General features: G+C 40.1%; 1 protein-coding gene across 10 annotated transcripts in view; it reads left to right on the top strand.

Moving 5' to 3' along the window:
• The first annotated feature begins 820 nt into the window (after positions 1-820).
• The window catches only part of CAPRIN2 (caprin family member 2), a 42,343-nt gene continuing 17,085 nt past the window's right edge, over positions 821-26,078 (top strand). For 7 of the 10 annotated variants that reach the window (XM_037032964.1, XM_037032883.1, XM_037032709.1 and 4 more), the window contains exons 1-9: positions 821-952; positions 2,069-2,331; positions 4,199-4,261; positions 12,646-12,732; positions 17,539-17,777; positions 18,865-18,947; positions 21,182-21,349; positions 22,423-22,466; positions 23,394-24,092. In XM_037032964.1, the coding sequence (XP_036888859.1) occupies positions 2,083-2,331; positions 4,199-4,261; positions 12,646-12,732; positions 17,539-17,777; positions 18,865-18,947; positions 21,182-21,349; positions 22,423-22,466; positions 23,394-24,092 (1,632 nt within the window). In that variant the 5' untranslated portion in view covers positions 821-952; positions 2,069-2,082. Of the gene's footprint in view, positions 953-1,003; positions 1,105-2,068; positions 2,332-4,198; positions 4,262-12,645; positions 12,733-17,538; positions 17,778-18,864; positions 18,948-21,181; positions 21,350-22,422; positions 22,467-23,393; positions 24,093-26,078 lie in introns of those variants that run through there. The other 3 variants (XM_037032554.1, XM_037032797.1, XM_037032475.1) reach the window with 3 other exon arrangements.

Genomic DNA, 26,078 nt, shown 5'->3' with positions numbered 1-26,078 from the left:
TTCGTTTGGCATGAGAAATACCATCTCTCCCTTCTGAAACACTGATGTATTTCCAGGCTTTTTTTTTTTTTTAGTTGTACGCACCTTTACCAGGATTTTTTAAAATCAGGTTTTTTCTTTCTCTGCACGCCAACGAATTCCTGTTTCAAAGCAGCAAATAAAACAGCCTTCAATAAACACAGTCATTACTGAAGGTTGCGGAGTCACCCACTCCGTTTTTATGGCAATGTTGGGGCATTCCGCTCTCACGCACGGGCTGAGCCCTTTCTTTGGATACATGGATTTTCCCCATGGTACTGTGAAGGATGGAATAACTGGGGGTGAGTGAGAAGGTGGGGGCAAAGGCACCCCTGCATTTCAAAAGTGCCCATCTAAACCGCCACAGGCTCACGCTCGGTTTAACTGGCAATTCCACAAAGGGCACGCGGCCCTCTTCGAGTGATCGAAATCACCTGTTCGAGGCCGCACGGGCAACTATTACTGTTTGTAATCAGCAAAGTCCCGCGGGGCGTCGGGGTCTTTGGCGAGTCGACTCTCCGCGTCACACCGGCCCCGCCAGGTGCCCCTCGATCTGCGCAACCGCGGGAGAACGCCCCCTTTCGCGACCTACTTCCCGCCGCAGCTGGACCTGGAACAAACGACCCCCTGGCCGAGACTGGCTGCGGTGGAGGCGGGAGCACCGGAAAGGGGCGGTGCCGGGCCGCACGGGGCTACGCGCGTGCGCGTGCAGGGGAGCGCGCCTATATAAGCCCTGCGCCGCGTGAAGCGCTGGCCTAGGCGAGAGCGCTGAGTCGGCGGAGCGCGGGGCGCTGTAGGCGCCGCCGGCGGGGCGGGGACAGAAGGGGCGGGGTGGCGCCTGTCCACCTCCCGGCTCTCCTGGCTCCCTCCCGGGTTCGAAGGCGGGCCCGCGCTGCGGCAGCTGCAGCCGCAGCGGCTTCGGCGGCCTGCAGAGGTGAAGCGGGGCTGCGGCGGCGGCTCTAGGAAGCGGCTGGCCTGGCGAGGGTGGGCAGGGCTGGGCGGTTGCCGCTGCGGTGAGGTGGAGGGACGGTTAGACATCCTCGGAGCGGGTCCCTCAAGGCAGGTGGCCCGTGCGCTGTTTTCCAGGTACGAGGCGTACCTTCAGTAGCCTCCTCCCCTGGGGAGGCTACTGCAGAAGTGGCCCCGGCCAATGCCTCGGCGTCCGAAGGGCTGAGGGAGGACGGGGGTGACTGCCCTGGTGGTGCTCGGTGGAGGCGCTTCTCGCGCGGGCCCCTGCGGGGTTTTGGGATCAGCGCTGATGTGCTTGTGGCCCGTTGTGCCCAAAGGGGGATGCTCCTAAGAGCGGTGGGATAGGTACCTCCGATGCTCGGGGAGGAAGGGTGTACCGAGGGCCACTGACCAGGATGACCCCTAGAGCTGGGTGACTGTGAGTGATTATGGGTTAGTTTAAAAGAGAACAGAAGACTAACTAGCCTGGGGCGTTAGCAGCTTGAGAGAGTAGCTCGCTGCAAATGTCCAGTAGGGACAGACTTGCCTTGTAGACCCCAGAGCAAGCAAAGGGAAGTTAGCATTCTTGTTCAAGAAACTACTTTTCTTGGACAGTAGTGGGTGAGAGCTCTAAAAAAATTTGTGTTCCGGATTTAAAAAAATGTTAATAATTGGGGTTGAGCCTGGTGGTGAGGGATAATGTAAAGAGGTTGAAATGGCTGCCTTAAGGTCCCAATAGGGGAAGCTTATTTTTTGTGCCATCACCTGACCATAGAAATTATTTGGACTGCAGACTACTGTTAGGAGAAGAGGAGCTCGGAAGCCATTGCTTGATTAGCAGCAGTTCTTTCTCCGTGTGTGGAAAATTGAATTTCTGGAGACGTTGCCTGCGTTGTAGATTTTGCCTACGTAAAGGCGCTAGTCCTTGGCACTGATTGCATTACAGGTAGTGAGGTGGAAGCCGGCTGTCTAAAGCACCGTTTAGCTCCCTTCTGTGGAAATTTTGAGGGAGTTGGTCTAGATTTTTCAGAGAAGATAAATCCTGGATGTGCTCTTCTAGTCTTAGTTTACTTTGATACTTAACTTTCCTTTCCTCCTTCAGGATCCACTGCTTCAATGGTGCAGCTGTCTACTCCTTTTGGTTGCCAGTCACCTTCAGGCCATTCCGAGGAGGGAAGAGAGGGGAATATGAAGTCAGCCAAACCCCAAGTGAACCACAATCAGCATGGGGAAAGCCAGCGGGCTGTGAGCCCCCTGCAGTCTCCTCTCAGTTCGGCTTCCTGTCCTTCTCAAGCATATGAGACCTACATTGATAATGGACTCATATGCCTTAAACACAAAATTAGAAACATTGAGAAAAAGAAGGTAATTTCCCCCCACCCCTCCCCCTCCCAGCCAGGTATATGTACCATTTTAAATACGGGTTAAGGAACTGACATTTTGGCGTTCAGTAAGGGCTCATAGATTACTTCCTAAAGAATTAACTAACTTTGGGACTTAGCTGGCTGAAAACATACAAGCAGGTCAAATACTGGGTATATTAAACATTTTCTGTGTGATTTATCAGCATAAGTGAATAAAAATATTCATAGTAAAATTATGCATGCCACTATTGAAATACTTGAAAAGCTAGCTACTTTAAATCATATTAATTCCTTGAGGGTAGTATTAATGTTTCTTTTCATAGATTGCCTGATTTTTAAGCTAATTTTCCTGTGACTTTCTGCAGCAGTTGATATTGCAGTATAGACGCTGCAGTCATTGGAAGCTTTAATGATGGTAGAGCCAGAAAATGTTTTAGCAGCAATTTTTGTGTTGCTAGTGATGTTTTAAGATTGGTAGGTGAAAGCATTGTAGAGAACCTTATAGAGGGACTCAGAGATTATAATCAGCCTCACGTTACAGTAAAGATCCAAATCATTCTTCGTTTCCTGAGTCATGTGGCCTGAGAAACAGTACTGCACGTTGCTTTGTTGTGTCACGGTTCTCTGTGCTTGTGATAATAAGGTGAGTCATTACCTCTTTGACCTAGGAACTCCTAAATATTTTTATGCCAGGATCTAGTTAAATGTGAGGAAAGTTGCTTTTAATGGAGGAACTTGAAGAGATTTTTTAGAGTTTGAGTAGGGCTGTTTCTTTAAAAAAGTTAAAAAAAAATATATACACAGGGAAGTAGTGCAGAAGGGCCAGTTACTGGTAGCTTCTCTGTAGCCCTAGCTGTTGCCAGCTGTCTTTGCAATGCATACAGTTGATCACAGTGTGATAGGTGAGAGTGCCTGGGTCAGCACAAATTCCCTGCCACTAATGGGAAACTAGTCAGCGCAGGATCTATTGATGGAGACTCATTAACGTCTTATCCCAGGTGGAGGAACTACGTGTAGTCGTGTACTTACACTCTCAGGCTTAATTATACTGCCTCCTTGAATACTTGCCTGATCGTGCCTAAGCTTTTGTTTCAAGCTTCTAGGAAAGCATTTTAAAACTGTAAAGTCAAATGGGAGGAGCCTAAACATTGTGGCTCATGTCATTTTTATGGGGACAATTGTGTTTACTAAATATCAAATTTAATATAAAAATAGCTTTATTTTGAGGCTACTATAATGCTGGAAAAGAAATCTTTTACATTTCTGTACTTCCATTAGGAAGTTTCCTACCCAACTAATGCCACATAAATCAACAGGTAACTAATGGTTTAAGCATGAGGTTAAAGCAGGGTTCCTCAGTCTCAGAACTATTGACATTTTGTGCTGGATAATTGTTTGTGGCTGTCCTGTGTGTTTTAGGATGTTCAGCAACATCCCTGATCTCTACCCACAAGATGCCAGTAACACTCTGCATCTTTCTGCCATCTCCCAAGTTGTGACAACCAAGAGTATCTCAAGATATTGCCTGATCTCCCTGGGGACAAAGCTGCCCCCCAGTTGAGCACCGCTCAGTTAAGGGCATATGACTGACTAGTTAAATGTCTGGAGTCTAAATACATACAGAGCTATTACGAGAAAAGGGTTTTACTACTTAACTTTTGTAATTCCGGACTAATGTTCATGTGTATGTTTTTTCCCTCTTGACAAACTCACATACTCGGTTGCTGCCTGTTTTGTAGTGAAATGGTACTTCTGCAGGTTGATAGCTTACTTAAAGAACTTTGTTTTCATAAGAAATAAAGTCTAGTATTTAGTTTATTTGCTTCAGAATTTTATCAGTGTAATAGATACAAGTTTCTCTTTTGTAGCTCAAATTGGAAGATTACAAGGATCGCCTGAAAAATGGAGAGCAACTTAATCCAGACCAATTGGTAAGTGATTTTATAATTTTTGGTTAGGCTTGCTGGTTTCCTTTTCTTAATAAAACTGCAGCTAGACTTTGAGACCAAAAATTGATAGGCCAAAAAAGAAGAGTGATGTCTGGCCTTTTTAAAAACCTTACTTAGTCACCAGTCAGTAGCCCTGACTGGTGTAGCTCAGTGGATTGAGCACGAGCCTGCGAACCAGATGATCTTAGTTCGATTCCCAATCAGGGCACATGCCTGGGTTGCGGGCCAGTTCCCAGCAGGGGACACATGAGAAGCAACCATACATTGATATCTCTCTCCCTGTCTCCTTCCCTTCCCCTCTAAAGATAAATAAATGAAATCTTAAAAAAAAACTCACCTTACTATAACTATTAGACTATTTATAACTTTGAAATGTTATTTAACTTGTCCATGCTATACTTGGTAATTTCAAATTATATCTAATTTGGTGGAGAACTTCTACAATACGGAAATATAAGAAAAAGTTTCATTGATGGTTGCCATTTTGACTTGATCACATCTCCAGGCTGAGAAGGGACAAATTAATCTAAAAGTTACTTGCCCTAGTTTGTACACCTATTGTCTTCTCTCTTTTTTCAATAGATTTTTGGTTGCATATCATAGACACTGAAAGTCAAGGACTTCTCCCTTGCCACCTTGACTCTTCATTGGTCTTGAATGATTGTGATCCAGTAAATTACAATTTTGCTAAGGCACAGATTTGAATTGTGCGAGCTCAGAATGATGTACTTGCATAGCTGGTGAAAGGACTTAGCTGGACATTCAGCATTTTAAACATGGCTTTGTTTTCAAGTAATCATGGTATGTTCAATAACTTTTGAAGTGATACAACTCTTCTCTGTGTAAATATCCTTGAAGAACGTGTTCTGTTATGGCAGTGTCGTTGACTTGGGGGGAATATGAGAGGTGAGTGGGGGGAAGTTGGTGATTCTCATGCTAGCTCTCTAAGAAATGTCAAGGATATACTATATTTCAGAGCTCCAGCCAGGCAAACTTTAGTCTCAATATTTTTTTTCTGTCTTCATAACTACTTGTTCTGTAGTATTAACTTTGATTTCTGTTTTGAGAAATATGCTGCCAACTTTGTATTGCTGATAGATTAGTGTTCTGAACTCCAGATTCCTATGTCTAGTTGCGTATTTGACATCTGATTTCATCCTGTTTCCTAAAACCTGTGTCGCCTTTAATCTTTGCTTATGTCAGTTAATGGCTTGATGGTTTGGTGTGGGGGAGGCTCTTCCCGCAGGGCCCCTTGCCCATCCCCCCAACCCTGGCCGAGACAGATGAGAGTAAGTCTACCAAGACACAATCTGCTTGGAGGAAACGAGGTCAATCTCTCAGAGGAGAAGGGCCAAGAGCCTTTTCCTCAGTGGGCTTTTATTGAGTTCCTTTTACACAGGAATACAGGTAAAGCTCATTAATCATTACCAGACTGTAAGGATCAAACAATAGATAACATATAAGAAAGAACTCTGAGGGCCTATTTTGAGTCAGGGGCAGATAGTTAAAGGGCCAGAAAACTTTGGGGAGCAAACTCACTTCCTGTTTGGACTCTTATCATTTAATTGAGAGGGTTCTAAACAAAGCCGGTTTCACAGGATTTTCCTTATTCTTAGGCCTGATGGCCCTAGGGAACCTGCCTTTTCCAGCACAGGGCTACACCCACCACTGACATTGTTTCAGGCTTAAGGCATTGTCTCAGGCTTAAGTCAGGCAGGGGAAGTAAGGCAGAAAGGGATTAGGAGATTTCTTGCAGATAGAATGAGGACTCAGGCTATGTCAAAGCCAAGGGTGAGGGTCCATCAAACCTTTTCTGTAGCCCACAGCTCCTTCCCTGGGGGCCCTGTGATTGTGCCTGTCTTAAGTCATCCCTTGAGGAATCTTACCAGCCAATGGCTAACTGATCAAGCATTGGGGGCCAGGCAGGGTGAAGTAAAAGGAGCAGAGGCAGCACCCCTGCTAGGGAGATAAGCTTTATCTCCTTAGTGGCTTATGGTCTGAAGGTCACTCACAGCCTTAGCCATGGGGCGTTACAGCTCCTGAAACCAGGTAGGACAGTTCCCAACAGTTTAGCATGGAGTTGCCAGGAAACCTGGGGGAATTTCTCATCATTCTCTTGATACTTTACATCTAGCCTATTGGCAAGTTTGATCAGTTCGACCTTCAAAATAAATTTAGGAACTGGCCATTTTTTTATAAATTCCTGTTTCTGTTACCCGGGTTCAAGCCACGTCATCTTTCATCTGCATTACTGTAATGGCTTCCTCACAGGTTTTTCTGTTCTGCCCTCTCTTCAAGTCTATTCTCAGTATGTGAACAGGATTACTGTAGCCTCAGTAATCCTGTTCACATGCAAGTCAGATGGTCATTGCTCTGCTCAGAAGTCCTCATTGGTTCCCATGAGAGTGGCCGAGGGTCTTTACTATGGCCTACAAAGCCCTGTAAAATGTTTCCCACTTCCTTTCACATCTTTATTGCCTTTCCTACACTTCTCTCTCCCAGTTACACGCCTTCTTGCTGTTCCTCAGATATTGCAGGCACACCGCCAGTTCACGGCTTTTTCGTGTGCTGTTTCTACTGCCTGGGGTGGTTTTTCCCCCAGATGTCTAAAAAGCTCAATTCCCACCTTCCTTCAGATTTTTATATGAAGGTCATCTCAGTAAGGCCTGTCCTGACAACGCTATTCCTCCATTTTCCCATTCATAATCCTTACCTACTTTCCTTCCTTCAGCTTTCTTTATAGAAGCACGTCTTGGACAAACTATAAAGTTTCGTTTATCTCTCCTTCCCTTACAGAGTTCCATTAGAAATTTTTGTCTGTTCACTGCTGTTCTTCTAGTACTAAGGGCAGTGTGTAGAATATAACAGGCATATGGATTATTACATATAGATTTACTACAATATAAACTGACTGAATATTAGGTTTCTAGATGTTATTAAGCGTATGGGTTGTGTACTTTTGAGAAATAACATCTCATACAAGCATTAAATGTTTAAGGCAGAAATTTAGAAAATGCCGATGAGTCAGAAGCAGAAAAATTCTGTGATTTGACCTCAGATAATAGCTCTCAGGAATGTAGTATTTAATTAAGGAGCTCTAAGTTTATGTTTAAAAATTGCTAATAATTCACAGTTTAGAAATTAGAAATTATTAAAAAGTTTTTTCACTCCTTCGTTCAGTTCTGATCTTACAAAATGATGGTTTCTAATAGATTCATGTATATATCTGTTAAGTTTTGTTAAGCATATATAAACAAATATTCTTCCTGCTTTTCCATTTTCTATAAAACTTGGCTTAATATACATACTTTGGGGCCTTTACTTTTGCTTTCTCCTTTTAAAACAAAAAACAGACTTTATTTTTTGAGCAGTTATAGGTTCACAGCCAAATTGAGCAGAAAATACAGAAAATTTTGTACACCCCAACCCCACGCTTGCACAGCCCCCTTCACTACCAATGCTCCTTGCCAGAGGGGTGCACTTGCTGCAGAGAAATCTGTGTTTACACATCCTCATCACTTAAGTCCACAGTTTACATTTAGGGTTTATTCTTGGTGTTGTATAGTCTGTGGGTTTGGAGAGATGTGTGAAGGCATGTATCCACGGTTACAGCATTGTACAAAATACTGTCACTGCTCTAAAAACCCTTTGCCCTCTCCCTATTTATCTGCCCCCTTTTTTTTCACTATCACGTCAGTGCTTCCGTAATGCATGGTCTTTAAAATTTGGTTGAATTGTTCTATGAAAGCGTCTGAACATGTTTTTCTTTTGAGGAGGTGTGAGTTTTGTGGTAATAGTCTCTATTTTTTAAAAGATTTTATTTATCTTTAGAGGGGAAGGGAAGGAGAGAGGGAGAGAAATGTCAATGTATGGTTGCCTCTCATGAGTCCCCTGCTGGGAAGTGGCCTGCAACCCAGGCATGTGCCCTGACTGGGAATCGAACCACAATCCTTTGGTTCACAGGCTCGTGCTCAATCCACTGAGCTATACCAGCTAGGGCCTATTTTTTGTCTTTGAAAATTGATAGGTTAAATTTTGGGGGGGAGTCAACTTTTCAAAACTTTTTCTTCAAATTTACCTATTCCACCCAGTTTCAAAAATTTATTGGTACATATTGGGGGAAGGTAATTTTTAAATAAAATTCGGTTTGTATTTGTTTCTAATTTTTGTATGGTTGTATTTCTTCAGTTGACTCTTATTTAAGTTAGGTAGTGGTGTTTTAAAAAAATTAAGCCAGATTTTAGACTTATTTTATTTTTTCTCTTTTCCTTTTATCTTTCTGCTTGGTTTATTTGCTTTATTTTCTGAGTTGAGTGATTAATACATTTCTTTCCTCTCCCCCAACTGATTCATATTTAAGGCTGTGATTTTTCCCAGTACATTATTCTAAAACCATTGAAGCTCCTTACTAGTATTTTTTTCCTGTAATTTGACCCTGAACTTTTCCCCCTTCTTACTTTGCTTTTGACAGTACTTGTGTGTTGTCCTTAAATTTGTTAGAGTTGCTTTTTTGTGCCTTATCTATAAATAGTATCATACTATATATTCTTCAGTTTGCCTTTTTTACTAATGGTCAGGATTTTTTTTTATTGATGCAAGCAACTATGTATCTTTTGCTTTTCTCTTCTCGGTGGTAGTCTATGAGTAGGTGGATGTTTGAGCCCTGACTAGTGGGGCTCAGTTGGTTGCACGTCGTCCTGCAAAGGAAAGGGTTATCAGTTCGATTCCCAGTCACTTCACATGCCTGGGTTGCAAGCTCTGGTCCCAGTCCCGGCCTGTATTGATATATGTTTCTCTTCCTCTTTTTCTCCATCCCTTCCCCTCTCTCTAAAAATAAATAAAATCCTTAAAAAAATAGCTGGATATTTGAATTGCTTGCTATCATGTTTTGGTATTCTACTTTGAGCAATCTTACATGTGTTACTGACACATAGGTACAAGATGTTTTCTGGGTACATACTTATAGTGAACTTCCTAGGTAAAAATACCAACCAAACTGTTTTCCAAAATTATTGTACCAGTGTAGTCTAATACTGTTAGTAAATAGGAGTTACCATTGCTTTATATATTTGTAAAGACTTAGTATTATCAGACTTTTAAAAAATAGCTTTATTGAGGTATCTTATACATATCAAAATTAACACAATGTCACTGTAGAGTTCAATGAATTATAGTAAATTTGTAGTTATGCAGCTATGACAATAATTCAGTTTTAGAACATTTTTATACCCCTCCAAGTTATTTTTGTGTCCTTAGTTGCTTTCTGTCTTTACACATTTGACTTTTTCTGGGTATTTCTTTCACATCTGGCTTTTTTGACTTAATATTATGTCTTTTGAGGTTCATGTGTTTTAGAGCATATTGAATAATTCATTTCTTTTTATTGTTGGTGAGTATTTTTTGTATGGTTATACCACATTTTGTTTACCCGTTTACCAGTTGCTGGATTTTTGGGTTATTTCTGTTTTGGGCTATAATGAATAATGCTGCTATATGAGTTTGCCCCTTTAAATTTTAATATTTCTGTTATAGTCTCATTTAATCTTGTCTGTTATAGGTAATTGTTTACAAGTCTCTTCTACCATAGTATAAATTTATTTTTTTAAAGTGTATTTTACTGATTATGTTATTATAGTTCTCCCATTTTTTTCCTCTTTATTCATCACTGCCTGGAACCCCCATTCCTTCCAGCATCCCCTGCTTAGTTCATGCCCGTGGGTCATACATACAAGTTCTTTGGCTTCTCTATTTCTTAGACTATTCTTAACCTCCCCTCTTTATTTTGTACCTGCCAATTATGCTTCTTATTCCCTGTACTTGTTCCTGCATTCTCCTCTTCCCTTCTTTGCAGATAACCCTTGGTGTGATCTCTATTTCTGTGATTCTGTTCCTGTTCTCATTGTTTTAGGTTCTTTTTGTGTTTTTAAGTTCAGTTGTTGATGGTTGTGAATTTGTTGTCATTTTACTGTTCATATTTTTAATCTTCTTTTTCTTAAATAAGTCCCTTCACATATTAAGGGCTTGGTGTTGATGAACTCATTTAACTTGACCTTATCTGAGAAGCACTTTATCTTCCCTTTCATTCTAAATGAAAGCTTTGCTGGATAGAGCAATCATGGGTGTAGGTCCTTGCATTTCATGACTTGGAATACTTCTTTCCAGCCCCTTCTTGTTTGCAAAGTTTCATTTGAGAAATCAGCTGATAGGCTTATGGGAACTCCTTTGTGGGTAATTGTTCTTTTCTCTTGCTGTTTTTAAGATTTTCTCCTTATCTTTAATCTTGGGTGATGTAATTATCATGTCTCATATGCTTCCTTGGGTCCAACTTCTTTGGGACTCTGAGCTTCCTGGACTTCCTGGAAGATTATTTCTTTTTCCAGATTGGGGAAGTTCTCCTAAATTATTTTTTTTCCAAATAAGTTTTCAATTTGTTGCTCTTCCTCTTCCCTTTCTAGTGCTCCTATAATTCGGATGTTGGAATGTTTAAAGTTGTCCCAGAGGCTCCTTAGCCTCTCTTCATTTTTTTGAATTCTTGTTTCTTCATTTTGTCCTGGATGGATGTTTGTTCATTCCTTCTGGTCCAAGTGATTTGAGTCCGTTTTTTTCCCTTCACTGTTGGTTCCCTGTGTATTTTTCTTTATTTCACTTTGTATAGCCTTCACTTCACGTCTTCCTTTATTTTGTGACTATACTAAACCATTTCTGTGAGCATCATGATTACCAGTGTTTTGAACTCTGCATCTGATAGGTGGTATATCTCCTCATTGCTTAGTTCTTTTTCTGGAGTTTAAATCTGTTCTTTCATTTGGGCTATATTTCTTTGTCTTGGTGTACCTGTTAAGTTGTAAGGGGCAGAGCCTTAGTTATTCGCCAGAATGGGACAAGCCACTTCACTGTGCTATGGTGCTGTATAGGGAACAGTGCTGCTTGCTCAGCTTTTTGCTTGGTTTCAGTCACTGCCCCTGCTTCCTACAGGCAAATTGTGCCCTTTCAAGTGCTGCCCTGGTGCTCATTTGTTGGGTGGGTGGGCTTGTGTATGTTTTAGGACTCCATAGGCCTTCCAATGTTCCACTCCAATGTAGGCCCTCCAATGTTTAGGACTCCATAGGCCCTCCACTATCTTGTGAGATTGGCAGTTTTTCCCACCACAGCAACCCCCACAGATTTTTATAGTCAGAGGTTTTCATGTTGGAACCCTGGATTGCTCCCCAGTTGTTCCTCTTTCTGGTTTATCCACATGGGAATGTGGGACCACCTGGTCTGCCAGCCCCAGCCTTGCCTGCCCAGTCTGCCTGCTGCTGCTGCTTTGCTGCATGTCTTCTGCTCTGGCCGTCCCATCTTCGCCCATCCAGCGCCATTTGGATGAACATTTGTTCTTTGGTTGTTGAATTTCCATACTGTTAGACTTTTTGGCAGTCCTGGTTGGTTTTTGTTTTTAAACTGGTTGTTTCCTTCTTTTGGTTATGTGAGAAAGAGAAGTGTATCTGCCTACTCCTCCATTTTGGCTGGAACTTCCCCATAGTATAAGTTTCTTAAAGTTGCTTATTCTTATCTGTGATCCTCATTTTGTTACTTCTGTAATACATTTGAGTAGTAAATGAATATTGACAGAAATCCTGTTGGTTTAGTGATCTTAAAACTCATAGTCCTTTTAGACTTTGTCCATAGGGACTTAGCCTTATTATTGTTATTATTATTATTATTACTGCTACTACTACTACTATTATAATTATGGCTCAGATGTCTAGTATAAAATTAAATTTTAAAATTTAACTAACTTCTAAACACTCCTATTTCTTTTTAAAGATTTTATTTATTTATCTTTAGAGGGGAAGGAGAGAGGGAGAGAAACATCAATGGTTGCCTTTCGTGCGTCCCCTGCTGGGAGTTGGCCTGCAGGGAACCGGCCTGCAACCCAGGCATGTGCCCTGACTGGGAATCAAACTGCGATCATCTGGTTTGCAGGCCTGTGCTCAATCCACTGAGCTACACCAGCCAGGGCCTCACTCCTACTTTTTAAAAATGCACTCTTTATAGTAAGGGAAAGCCAGGGAGAAAAGAGAGGGAGAGAAACATCAATTATGCAAGAGATACATTGACTAACAGTCTCTTGCAAGCCCCAGTTGGGAAACCTGGCCCACAATCTAGGCATGTGCCCTGATGGGGAATTAAAGTGGCAACCTTTTTGGTTCGCAGGCCAGCACTCATTCTGAGCCACACCAGCCAGGGCTACTTTTTAATATTATATATAGGAAATGGCTAATTTGTAAAGTCCTAAATCTCTTAATGTTTTTAAGAAACACTTATTTTGACATATTTGTACTTAGAAGTTAATAGAACTGGTGTTTTCTTCTCTTATTTGGTAGGAAGCAGTAGAGAAATATGAAGAAGTGCTACATAACTTAGAATTTGCCAAGGAGCTTCAGAAAACCTTTTCAGGACTGAGCCAAGATGTGAGTATGCTTTCTTTGCTTTTTCAAAAACCAGTTCAACCACCGATCCTTGATACAGACCCTGGGCTCCTGGGGTCCGCCCCATTGTGGATGAGGCATAAGAAATTCACTCAGACTACCGAATCCTGTGGAGGAAAAGGGACAGGCATGGCTTCTCTCTCAAGAGGAGAGAGGTGCAGATCCTTGCCTAGACAGGCTTTTATTTCATTCAATTTGCACAGGAATACAGGGTGTATATGTAAAGCTCATCAGTCATTGTCTCACAGAAATGATTAAACAATAGATAACATTCAAAGGAACTCTGAGGGCCTATTTTGAGTCAGGGTCAGGTAGCTAAAGGGCCATAAAACTTTGAGGAACAAACTCATTTTCTGCTTGGTCCCTTGTTATTTAAATTGAGGTTATTAGCAAAGTAGGTTTCATAGGGTTTTATGCATTCTTTCTTAGGCCTGATTGCCCTAAGGAACCTTTCCAGCAGGGGCTGCACCCACCTCTAGCATTGTTTCAGGCTTAAGTCAGACTGGGGAAGTAAGGCAGTTAAGAGATTAGGAGACTTCTTGCAGACAGAATGAGGACTCAGGCTATGTCAAAGCCAAAGGATGAGGTTCCATCACCCCCTTATTCTATAGCCCCCCAAGTCCCTCAGCCACAGGGGGCCCCTGTGATTGTGTCTATCTTAGGTCATCCCTCCCTTGAGGAATCTTACCAGTCATTGGCTAACTGATCAAGCATTGGGGGTGAGGCAGGGTGAAGTGAAAGGCCCAGAGGCAGTGCCCCGCTAAGGAGATAAGCTTTGTCTCCTTAGTGGCTTATGGTTCCAAGGTGGCCCACTCAGCCTTAGCCATGGGGATTACAGCTCCTGAAATCAGGCAGAGCAGCTCCCAACAGATCCTGAAGAAAAGTCGGTTTCCCTGCCCTGCCCCCCAACCAAAATCACCCTGCTAAAATCCCAAAGCATAATTTCTAGGCTGAAGTTATCTACCATCTTAACCCTTGTAATGTAGTCCTGAATTGCTCTCTCAATATATATAGTCTTTTAGATACAGTACATTTTTTTAAAAAAAGATTTTATTTTTTTTTAGAGAGAGGGGAAGGGAAGGAGAAAGAGAGGGGAAGGGAAGGAGAAAGAGAGGGGATGAAATATCAATGTGTGGTTGCCGCTTACACCCCAATGAGGGTGACCTGGCCTTGAAGCCAGGCATGTGCCCTGACTGGGAATTGAACCAGTGACGCTTTGGTTCACAGACCCTTGCTCAATCCACTGAGCTACACCAGCCAGGGCTAGATATAGTCAATTTTTTTTCTTGTTTGATTGATTCTCCACACTCCTCCACCTCCAGAGATGTTAAGTTTATTTAGTTTTGGTCCATTTTACTATAAAAAATTATTAATATCATACTTCTGTTGGATAGTTGGAAGTGTGTGGTTATAATACTTAAAAATTCTCCATTGACACTCTTTATGCAAAGATACCCTTTTAGATTTTAGTTTTCCATTTAGGTGTTTATTTTTTAATACATGGTGTTTTTTTTTTAAAGACATAAATCTGTTTAAAAAATACTTTTTGCGTGCTAGGCACCTATGAAAATTCACTTGATTTTTTCTTTTTAAAGATTTTATTTATTTATCTTTAGAGGGGAAGGGAAGGAGAGAAGGAGCGAAATATCAATGTATGGTTGCCTCTTGTGAGTCCCCTGCTGGGAACTGGCCTGCAACCCAGGCATGTGCCCTGACTGGGAATCAAACTCCGATCGTGTTGTTCGCAGGCCCGTGCTCAATCCACTGAGCTACACCAGCTACATCAAGGGCTTTCCACTTGATTTTTATAGCAACCTAGGAAGTAGATGTAAATAGCTGCATTTCTAAGGTGAGGATTCTGCAGCTCAGAAAAAAAGGAGCTTATTTATAGTCATATGGCCACTTACTAGTGGTAGAGTGAAGGAAGGGCTGTAATACTTTTTATTCCTAGAAATAGTTGTTCTCTATTTTTTGTACCATGAATATGGTACCTGTCCATTATGTGTTTTTCCACTGCTATAGTCTAGGGGTAGGTTCCAACCCACCAAATTTTGTTGTTATGTATGAGATTATTTTTCCTTGTTTGTACTATCGATTTACTTTCACTTTAGGTGAGCTGTTTAAGTACTTTGGAGTGTGCGGTCATGAGTCAAGACCCTAGAAATGCTTGTCACTACCTTCTAGCTTACTACTTTTTGGTCTCTCCTTTTACTTAAGTGTTTCTTTTGTCAAACCTCTTCTGAAATAGCCAGTTTCACAGTTTGTGTAACAGTTTCTTCCTTCTCTTCAAACAAAAGTTGAAAGCCTTTTGTTCAGCCCAGCTACATCTGTTTTCCTGATGTGAGCTCTACCTGGGTGGAGATTTATCATTCTATTTCATGGGTTAGAAAATAAAGTTTATTATTCGGTATTATTGGTTGATAGCAGTTTAAACTTCCTATCTTCTTTCCAAACATGCTCTCAACTGGAAGACAAGAAGAAAATGTAATCTGACTTTTTAGTTTCTAGATAAATTTGGAGAAATAGGCTATTGTCAGTGATTTTTGTGACGTGAACATCTGAGTATAATGTAGGAGACAACATGGTTTCTTACTTGATACTTGATTGAGTCAGCAAATGTAGGAAGTCCTGTCACTTGGCAAGCTCTGTGCTGGACACTAGTGTATATTGGTGAACAACAGATGTATGTTGTCCTTGTCATCATGGAGCTGAAGCCCAAGGTGGCAGGGTGCAGATAAATAACAGGATAACCATTTAATGTTATCGACACCTTGATAGGGGATAACAGAGTGCCAGGAGCCCATAAGAACACCGAATCCAACCTTAGGAGGTGGCTGATGAGAGAGATCTGAGGTAATCCTGTGATACAGTCCTGAAGACATCCTCAGCATCGCTTCTCTTTCCCTGTACCAGCAGGAGACAGTGTCCAAGAGAATCCCACTGTCTTGGATAGTGGACTTGCCATCTCTATACATTTTCCTCTTCTCAAGCAGAAATTGAGAATCCTGTAGTGGTTTTGGTTAATAATTATTGCTATAAGTCCATGTTGAAGTCTTGGAAAAGCTTTTCTGAGCCTTTACCATCCTTAAGACAATATTCTTGCCCACATAACCCCCAGCCAGCCTGTTTCTCATTCTCAAAATTTTATATTCATCCCTTGTCTCTTGTCCCTGATAGTAGCACAAGTCAGATGTACTAAGTTGTTTTCATATGCTCTAGAAACGAGTTTATAGTGCCATAGTGAGTTTTTCTTCTCCAATCTTGATCTGTTATGATTCATGCACATACAAACCCCTGCTGTAGAGTTTTAAATGCTGACGTTATAGCTAAGTAATTTAATCCAACTATAGGAAAAATCTTGTAGGTTTTTCTTTTGTTCTTTTAATCTTTATACCTTAGAACATATCCAATATGAAGGAAATAATTAAAATCAGAAAAGCAACCTATTGGAAGAAAATAATCTTTAGGTTTCTTAGTGGAAATAGTACTTTTTTTTGCTTAATTTTTATTTTTTACTTTTGTAACTTAGTTTTTTAAAAAAAGATTTTATATATTTATCTTTAGAGAGGAAGGGAAGGAGAGGAGAGAAATATCAATGTATGGTTGCCTCTCGTGAGTCCCCTGCTGGGAACTGGCCTGTAACCCAGGCATGTGCCCTGACTGGGAATTGAACCACAAGTACTTTTTATTTTTTAAATGGGAAGTCACTTCTGGAACCAATCTATAATGCCAGATTTAAGGTATTATACTTCTGAGCCTTAGAGTAGACACTGATTTTCTGTGTATTCTATCAGCTAACTTTTGGAAGATATAGCTCCATTTAGACTGACAGACAATTATGAAAATATCTCTTAATTTTACTTAAACCTGTTTGCTGTGGCTGCTTTTAGCATTACGTTTGTAAGACATTTTATTCCTGTTTGGTTTTCAATTCCTTATGCTTTAGCCACTTGTCTTCAGTTGGTTGAAAACTGACCAATATAATTCGAATATTCTTTTCTTGGAATATCAGGCTTTTTAAAGTGATTTATCTTTTAAAAAAAGATTTTATTTATTTATTTATTTAAGAGACGGGAAGAGAGGGGGAAAGAGGGAGAGAAACTTTAGTATGTGGTTGCCTTTCATGCACCCCCCTCCTGGGGACCTGGCCTACAATCCAGGCATGTGCCCTGACTGGGAATCAAACCACCAACCTTTTGGTTCATAGGCTGGCACTCAGTCCACTGAGCCCCCCAGCCAGGGTGGAAAACAAGATTTTTTAAAAACCCAAAGTAAAGTGAAGCATTTTCTTAAAATGTTTAGTCTAAAAGGCTTTGATGTACATAAATATGGAAAAGTAAAACCCTTGGGTGAATATGGACATCAGTAGTAGGTCCTTTGCTTCTCATCATGGTGATATTAGAGGTACTAGATACAGCCTGGAGTTGGGAGTCAGATGTTTGGATTCCCTTGGCTTTGACTACCTGAGACAGACAGATTTAAGAAATCCGTTCAGTGACTTCTTAAGCAGAAAAAGGAATCAGGTTCAAATGAATTTATCAATTTCACGGTCAGTGTTATATACAGGAGTAGGCAGAAATAGGTTTACAGTTGTAATACAAATAAATAATGCAATACTTAATAAACAATAATACAAGAATAAACTCTGCATTTTGGGTACTCACAACTGTCAACCTACTTTGCCCACCCAGTATATGAGATTTATCATCTAATCCCAGCCCCGGGTTTACCAGTTGGTAATACAGGGTGGTGGAGAGTATCATCCTTAATTAGCATTTGTTTTAACAGCTACTTAAAGCTCAGAAGAAGGCCCAGAGAAGGGAGCACATGTTGAAACTTGAGGCTGAGAAGAAAAAACTTTGCACCATACTTCAAGTTCAGTATGTATTGCAGAACTTGATGCAGGAACATGTGCAGAAAGACTTGAAAGAGGGCTTGAATGGTGCAGTGTATTTGCCTTTAAAAGAACTTGACTACCTCATTAAATTTTCAAAACTGACCTGCCCTGAAAGAAATGAAAGTCTGAGGTAAGATAATGAAAATATTTCTCTGAAATAGAAAACAACACTTCAGCTAATATAAATGTGTGTGTGTGTGTGTATAGTAATTAAGAAAACATTAATTTGATTCTACGTGGTAAATGTGGACCTTCGTAGATTCTACCAGGGTTGATACACTGGGAGGGCAATGGATTTGAATGACTGCATTAAAATACTTCTTTATTGTAAACTGATTTAAAAAATAATGTCTGATCATCATGTTTTAACCTTATGCAAGTATTAGCCATAACACTAATTATGTATATTCTTCAAATTATTTTTGTAACTATCTTAGACTGTTGTATTTACCTAAGAGTCTTTGCCTTTTTATTGCTGTACTTAAGTGGAGGTAAATAAAATCTAACTTGGCCAGTATCATTAAAGTGTTAAAGTGAAAATTATTTGGTGTTCTTGTGCTGTGAATAAATTGGAGAAACAAACCTGATGATTTAAAATATAAAACCAGCAAATTGAGGTTACTCATCTTTTTCCCCTTCCAGTTATCTGTTTTTTAAAGAGATGGGAAGAGAAAGGAGAAAGAGAGGGAGAGAACTATCAAATGTATGATTGCCTCTTGTGTGCCCCCTACTGGGGATCTGATGCACAACCCAGGCATGTGCACTGACTGGGAATTGAACTAGTGACCCTTTGGTTCACAGCCCATGCTCAATCCACTGAGCTACACCAGTCAGGGCCAGTTATCCATTTTCTATTCTTGCTTTGATGAAATAAATGAGCTGATAAACAGATGTCTGTGCTCTTGCTTTGTTAGATACGCTTTATTTCAATGGTGTGTCTGTTGAGCCATGCTAAAGCACAGATTCCAACTGTTATTAGAAATCAGCCTTGTATCAGGAAGACACCTAATAAAATGTTTACCTGTACATAGCCAAATATATATATATTTATTTATGGGTTATTTATATAAAAAGTACTGCCCCCATAGATGTGTGTACTCCTTTTTTAAAAAAAAATTATTTAATTGTTATTCAAGTACAGTTTTCTGTCTTTACTCCCATCCCAGCCCAAGATGTATGTACTTCTAAAGCCACTTTGTTCTGCCTTTCCTTATCAGTGTTGAAGACCAGATGGAGCAGTCATCCTTGTACTTTTGGGACCTTTTGGAAGGAAGTGAGAAAGCAGTGGCGGGAACGACATGTGAGTTTTCTCCACTTTGGACGTATGAAGTAAAGCCTAACCTTTATGTCTAGAAGTTTAGAATGATATTGAAGGTTGAAACTGTGTCAGTCCATCATAACTACATGTCTGACTATACTGTATCCATTGGAGGAATGATCTTTGTTTAGTTATGTTAAAAGCAGCTGTTGAATCGTTGTACTGATTAACATGGAAACTAGGGGGAGTTTTGAAGTGGAAAGTCACTGTGATTTGGGAAAAAGAGGTAAGGTCTAGTGCTAGCTTTCATATTAGCTTGACCATTTTGGAGTTAAGTTCTTAATTCTGCATAGTTGTACCTGTTTAAGAATTGTATTTAAGAATCTTAAATTCACACATTGTTAATGTCAAGACTTATCTACCAGATCTGCCTAAGAAAATAAGAATGGTTTGGCTACATAGTCTATTGAAGCATTGTTGTCTGTTAATCTGGAAATGAGCTGGAGAGAAAGAGTTCTTTTGACTTCCTAGATAGATTTTGGCCCAGTGACCAAGCTCAAATGGCTAGACATTAAGTACAGAGTTTTATGTGCCAGCTTAACATAATGAAAATTCATTCAAAGATAGTGAACAATTTTGTTAGTAGTGATCGCTTCTTTTTAAAAAATACTTGAAGTATGTGTGACTAACAAAATTTCTAAGTCCTTTCAAATTACAATCACAAATTTATTTCTAGGTTAGAGTGCAAAATGATGCAAATAGTTTGGAAATAGGTTGGAAGTTTTTATAAAATTAAGGGTACACTTACCAAGCAGTTCTAGTACCCAAGAGAACTGAAAACATATGTTCATATAAGTATTTGTACATGAATGTTCGTACAGACTTTATTCATAAAAGTCCCAAACAGAACACAGCCCAGAGGTACATCAACTGATACTTGGTAAACAAAATGCAGTATATGCATACAGTGGAATCTACTCAGCAATAAAAAAGGAATGAAGTATTCATATATGTAATAACATGGGTTAATTTCAGAATGATTGTGCTGAGTGACAGACACTAGACGAAAGATGCGTGTATATTGTATGGTTCCAGTTATAGGAAATTCTAGAAAAGATGTAACTAGAGTGACAGCAGGTCGGTGGTTGCTAGGGAGTGAGGGGAGAGGGGATCGATTACAAAGGGGACATGAAGGAACTTTTTGAGTTGATGAAAGTGTTCTATGTCGTTGTTCTGGTGGAAGTGAACACAACTCTCCTGTGTACTTAAAATGGGTGAATTTTGTTGTTTGTAAATTATATCTCAAAGCTGATTTTCTTAAAAAACAAAAAGACAAAAATATATGTCACAGTGCTCCTGTGATAGGAAAAATAGACCCAAATCAAGTATGGGAACTCTGCTTAATTTGGGAATTACATTTTTAGTGGATATTAAAAGTAAAATAGACTTTAGATCTATTTGTGGTTACAATGACTTTAACATCACTTTAAGATTTTTCAGGAGCACCAAAGGGTGATTGCTAGGAGTGACATAAAGCATAACATAAGGGGAAAGTCTTAATTGTGAAATTTAAAAAAATGTATTTTATTTATTTATCTTTAGAGGGGAAGGGAAGGAGAGAGGGAGAGAAATATCAATGTATGGTTGCCTTTGTGCGCCCCCTGCTGGGAACTGGCCTGCAACACAATCATGTGCCCTGACCTGGTATTGAACTGTGGTTCCCAGGCCCGCGCTCAATCCACTGAGCTACACCAGCCAAGCCTTAATCATGGAATTTTTAAAAATCCTTTAGAGATTGCCCATGATGGGGTTTTCTGATGGTTATGCTTGAGGAGCTTTTATATCTCTAAAGCCTTACTTACTTGGAGAAGATAGAATAATTGTTAGTTGTGATGTCATGGGAGCAGAGGGGGAAATGACTTTTTCTTAAGCTCAGGGAATAATGTGTACTTTTGTGACATTTCTGAGTCTTCGATAAGGATCTCTGATTTTTAGTCATTTTTCAAATAGTGGAAATGGAGGCCCAGGGAAACTTGAGTGACTTGCTAAACTTTGGGATTCTGATCTTTAAAATTTATACTGATTCAGCCTGACATAAAGATGGACTGCATGTGTTTACTTTTCATGGGACTGACCAGTTCTTTGAATCCCCTCTAAGGTAGAATGGTATAATGGCGCTGTAGTTAGGATACCATTATTACTAGGATTTCTATTGCAAGTAATTCCCCTGACCTTTTAGGTTACATGATAACTAAGTCTTAATCACTCTTTCTTAGACAAACATATGAAAGATCTGCTGTCTGAATTGCTGAACTCAGGCTATTTTGAAAGTATCCCAGTTCCAAAACACGCTCAGGAAAAAGAAGTGTCGTTGGAGGAAGAAATACTAACGAAGTCAGAGAAGGAAGAACAATTGTCAAAGACTGAATCTGTCAGAGAGTCAGGTTTGTTGTGATCGCTGAAATTCTGTCTAGTGGTTGCATTTTTAACACCCAGACTGAGTCAGATCATTGGGAAAGGACTGCCCTACTTTAATTTGTCCTGTGTGGACATCTGTACTTGCTGTAGGACGAGCCTCCATTTGGAAAACATCTCTAGATGTTGCTACCATGATTTACCTTCTATTAAGAGTGAACCTTAATAGACACATCAGGTTACACTTTGTTATGAGAGTACTGTACACTGTTAAAATGAGACATTTATTGAGTTTGAATCTCTTTGTTAGAGTGTTAGTAGGGTAACTCCGTTTGAAATTGTTTAAAATGTAAGTTATACTGCAATCAAATACTATAGTAGAAGAGTCTGAATAACGTTAACATATTGATTTGTGAAAAAACTGCCAAAATAAATATGATATTTCCAGTAAAGGAAATAGATTTCTTCAAAATTCCACTTTTCTTGGGGGAAAAATATGTTGAGTAAATGGCATGTTTCTTTTTGTTTGTTGAAGCTGGATTTATTTGAGAAATATTACTTCTAAGGTGCTAGTCCAGGAGTGCTTCACGAAGCCAGTAGCAAGTTCAAGTTCAAGTCATTTCTCATGTACACTTTGTCTTAGTTGTTAACACTAAATCCAGTGCTTCAGTACCTGCACTCCCTTGCCCTCCTCCCAAGCTTCACCTGACCTGTGGGAGGCCTTTATGGCTATTTTTCAAGCTGAGATGACAAATTTTTTCCCCATGGAACTGGAGCTGAAATTCCAACTTGAAAGAAGCTGTGTTTGTGGGTAAGAGGAGACAGACAGTCTTATTTTCAACCAGGATCGAGTTTTTAACTGTAACTTGACTTTAGAGAGTATCTTGTGTGAGGAGAGCTGTTAGCTTCAACTAGCCTTTGGACCATAAGCTTTTGACCAACAAGCAATAGTGAGAATTATTCTTTCTATAATATATTCAATTTTACTATCCCTTTTCTATAACTCTTATGAAATATGTTGTTGCTAGAATGAATTAGTTGTAATCAGTTTGAAAACTTAGAGTTTACCTAGTATTTATTCATTGTTTTTTTATCTTTCCAGAGTCTCTTGTGGAACTTACACATCCAGAGATACAACCACAAGAGGTAAGGTACCGAAAGATAATTTGCTGAGTTTGGTTATTGAGCGTTTGTGTTGTGTTGTGATTGGGAGTTAATGCCGTGCAGCTAGGCTTCTAGCTTGAATCCTGGCTCTGCAGCTTACTAGCTAGTGACTTTGGGCAAGATGTCTGCGTTTGTTATCCTCGTGGGTAAGATGGGGGGTAACAGTAATGCCTGCCTCATGTGGTTACTGGAAGATTAAAGGAGTCAGCTTGACTGCTAAATCACTTAGAAGCTGTAATTGTTGTTTTGGGCCCTTGTGTTAGCATTTAAAAATAGGTAGACTTTTGCTCTCTCCAAAATTTATTCAGATGAGTAACAGAAGAGGTATTTATTTGTTCCCAAGTGACACTGAAATTCATAGAAGCTGAAAGGAATGAAAGAGGCAGAATCATAGTATTGATTGGTATATAATGGAAATAAAGAAAATCTGGTAATTCAGGAAACGTAAGGATTACGGTTTAACAGTGTAACTTTGTGCCATTGGATTGCACAAAGTTGGATTGCCCTCTGCCTTAATATTTAAGGGCGTCAGGTGGGCATTCAGAAGAAACACAAACTTTGATGTTTTGAAAGTGTCGATCTGTATTCGACTCACTCACGACTGCTAAGAACTGCACATCGTGGTGCCACGTTTACCTGACTCAGGCTCTTTTACCAAGGTTATTCCAGCGCTGCCAGTCAGATACAGATTGCTGTTTTTCAAATATCAAAGTTTGTATTTCTCTTAATTGAGGGAAAAGGAACAGACAAAAAAGTAGGACAGTCTTTTCAAGCAGAATAAGGACAGGCATTTCCTGTTAGCACAGTGGTACAGACCAATGGATATAGGAATACTGAGAGGGGGTTCATTGTTCCCTTCAAGGTCTGTGATAAATTCTGTGACTCAGCACATTTTCCCCTCTGGCCTAGTTTCTTAACAGACGCTACATAGCAGAAGTAGATTATTCAAGCAAGCAGGATGAAGAGCAGTCTTGGGAAGCAGGTTATGCTAGAAAACCAAATCTCCCCAAATGTTGGGATGTGCTTACTGAACCAGATGGTGAGGAGAAGAAACAGGAGCCCTTCAAGTCCTGGGAGTCTTCCGTTAAGCACCAGGAGCTAGCAAAGCCTGCAGTTTCCTTAGAGCAGAGGAAACAAGAGTTTGCAAATCTCAGGTCCACTTTGCAGGAAGAACAGAAGAAGCAGGATGTCTCTAAACCCAAGCTAACTCCTAGCCAGTGGAAGCAAGAAACTCCTAAATCCAGAGCAGGAAATGCTCAAGAGGAGCAGGAGAAGCAGGAGACACCAAAGCCTTGGCCAGTTCAACTACAGAAAGAACAGGACGGAAAGAAGCAAACTGCAAAGTCTTGGACACCTTCTGTGCAGAGTCAACATGACATCAGCAAGTCACGGACCTCTCCCGTGTGTGCAGAACAGGATTCAAGACAGCCAGAGCCTCCTAAATCCTGGGAAAATGATTCTGAGAATCAAAAACACTCTTTAACACCACCACCACCACCACCACCACCACCACCACAGATTTCCCCACAGTCCTGGGGGGTAGCTTCGGGAAGCCTCAGACCAAATGGCCAGCTCCTGCCCAGGAAGTTTAATGCAGAACCCAAAGATGTGAGTTGATCTGTATTAGTTTACGTCTGGCAATATAGACATAAATGAGCTGTAGTAATGATAACATCTTAGTTTTCTTTAAAAAAAATCAACAAAACCCATGTTCAATTAATGTACACAGTACTTAATTCTTTAATGTGTAAATTATTTTTCCCCTTAAAAACTGGAAGTAGACCTAGTCCATCTGTTGAACCTAGCTTGAGATGATATTTCCACAATGAGAAGATGCTGTTTTAATGCCAAAAATGTAATGATGTGATATAACATCAGAATAGTGGGTAGTTGAGACAAGCCCATAATGTGAACAGGTGAGAAATGTAAATGTGTGTGTCACAGGGTGGGAGGCTTGTTATACTGTATTTCATTTGTTATTTTCCACCTGGCACACGGGTGGCTTTTTCTGACAAGTTACACTTTTTTGTATTCTTTTTCGCTCATTTGTAGTCACTCAATTAGCCTGTATTCTTTGAAGAAGGTACATAATGGCTCCAGACATTCCATTAGTTGGAGAACAATCTGAATTAGTTTTCCATTTCTTTTTCAAAACAAGAATTTTCAGGAGATGGAAACCGTATGCATTGAATATTCTGGAATTAGCCCTGGCTGGTGTGGCTCAGTGATTGAGTGCTGGCCTGCAAACCAAAGGGTTGATGGTTTGATTCTTGGTCAGGGTCCATGCCTGGATTGCAGGCCAGGTCCTTGGTTGCAGGTGGGTGAGAGGTAACTGATGGTCAGTGTATCTCTCGCACGCTGATGCATTTCTCCCTCTCTTTCCGTCTTCCTCCCCCTTTCTAAAAATAAATAAAAATCTTAAACCTTAAATAAATATTCTGGGATTAGGTTTTAAGATTTCAAGTATAAAGCCTCATTGTGTAAATGATAACCTGTTTCAGGAAGATAAGGAGGCTTATAATGAATAGTCCTTGGATATAATGGTAGTTAGTGTTACCTTTTTATTAAATTATAATTTATATATCACGATTTAAATGCAAACTTGGTACCACCTTGTTTGCTGAGAAATGTGAACTTTTTCTAGTCCCAGTGTTCTTCATCTCTAGTAGTGTTCCCTGCACTTCTGTGCCCTGTTAGCCAAAAGTTATCTGATAAACCTTTGGTTCTCTGATGGTGTGAAAAACATTTTGCTTGGGGAAATTGAAGGATCAAAATTTTATAAATAAATTACCCCTACCTCCATTCTGCCTGGGCAAAGAATTTTAGAGTTACTTGTCACCTTTTGCTTTCTTTTTCTTCCTTTTTTCTTCAAGTGCTAATATTCTAGCTTCTTCTCGACCCTGCAAGAGATTGATAGCTTTATTTCATTAACCATATATCACATACAGTAATTGTAATGTGTCAACCATTTTGAGAAACTTATATTTAAAAAACCTAGTTTTATACCTCAGTAAAGCTGTTTAAAAACCAACATAAAATTCTACTGAGCATAGCAATGCTGAGCCTTTACCATATCAGAATATCGATACCATGCTATTTGCTGAATGAAATCAGGGGTGTTCAGGTGGAAAGGTCAGAATTCAACTTAATATTCTTTTATGGCACACACAGCATTGTACTGAAGTTGCAAGGTCTTCTGGTGGCAGAGAGGACACTTCTTCTGTGTATAATACAGTATTTGTCTCTGTATCTGTCTGGCAGTCTCAGCTGTCTAGAACATGAGTAAGGAGAGTCAAGGGCAAAATAGAGTTTAAAGACAAAAGACTAGATAATATGAAGTTAAATGTTAACCCTTATACTTTTCTCCTAAAAGAGCTTTTCGTTTGTACAGTTAGGGTCGGTTAACTCTTTGTGTGATACTTTGACAAATTATCTGTGTGACTTCCAAATCAGAGGTTGGAGAAGAGGTGCTGACAGGGAGAAGCATGCTGAGCTGTAAGAAGTAAACATTAGGTCTAATTCAGGGTGCGCAGCAATCTGAAGCAAGTTAGCCTGAGGACTAACTACCTTATAAATACAGGTGGCCCCTCAAAG

This window comes from Sturnira hondurensis, unplaced genomic scaffold, assembly GCF_014824575.4.
Source record: "Sturnira hondurensis isolate 20B ecotype Veracruz unplaced genomic scaffold, ASM1482457v3 Scaffold0000362, whole genome shotgun sequence".
Lineage (NCBI taxonomy): Eukaryota > Metazoa > Chordata > Mammalia > Chiroptera > Phyllostomidae > Sturnira > Sturnira hondurensis.
This window is presented reverse-complemented; position numbering and strand designations above follow the sequence as displayed.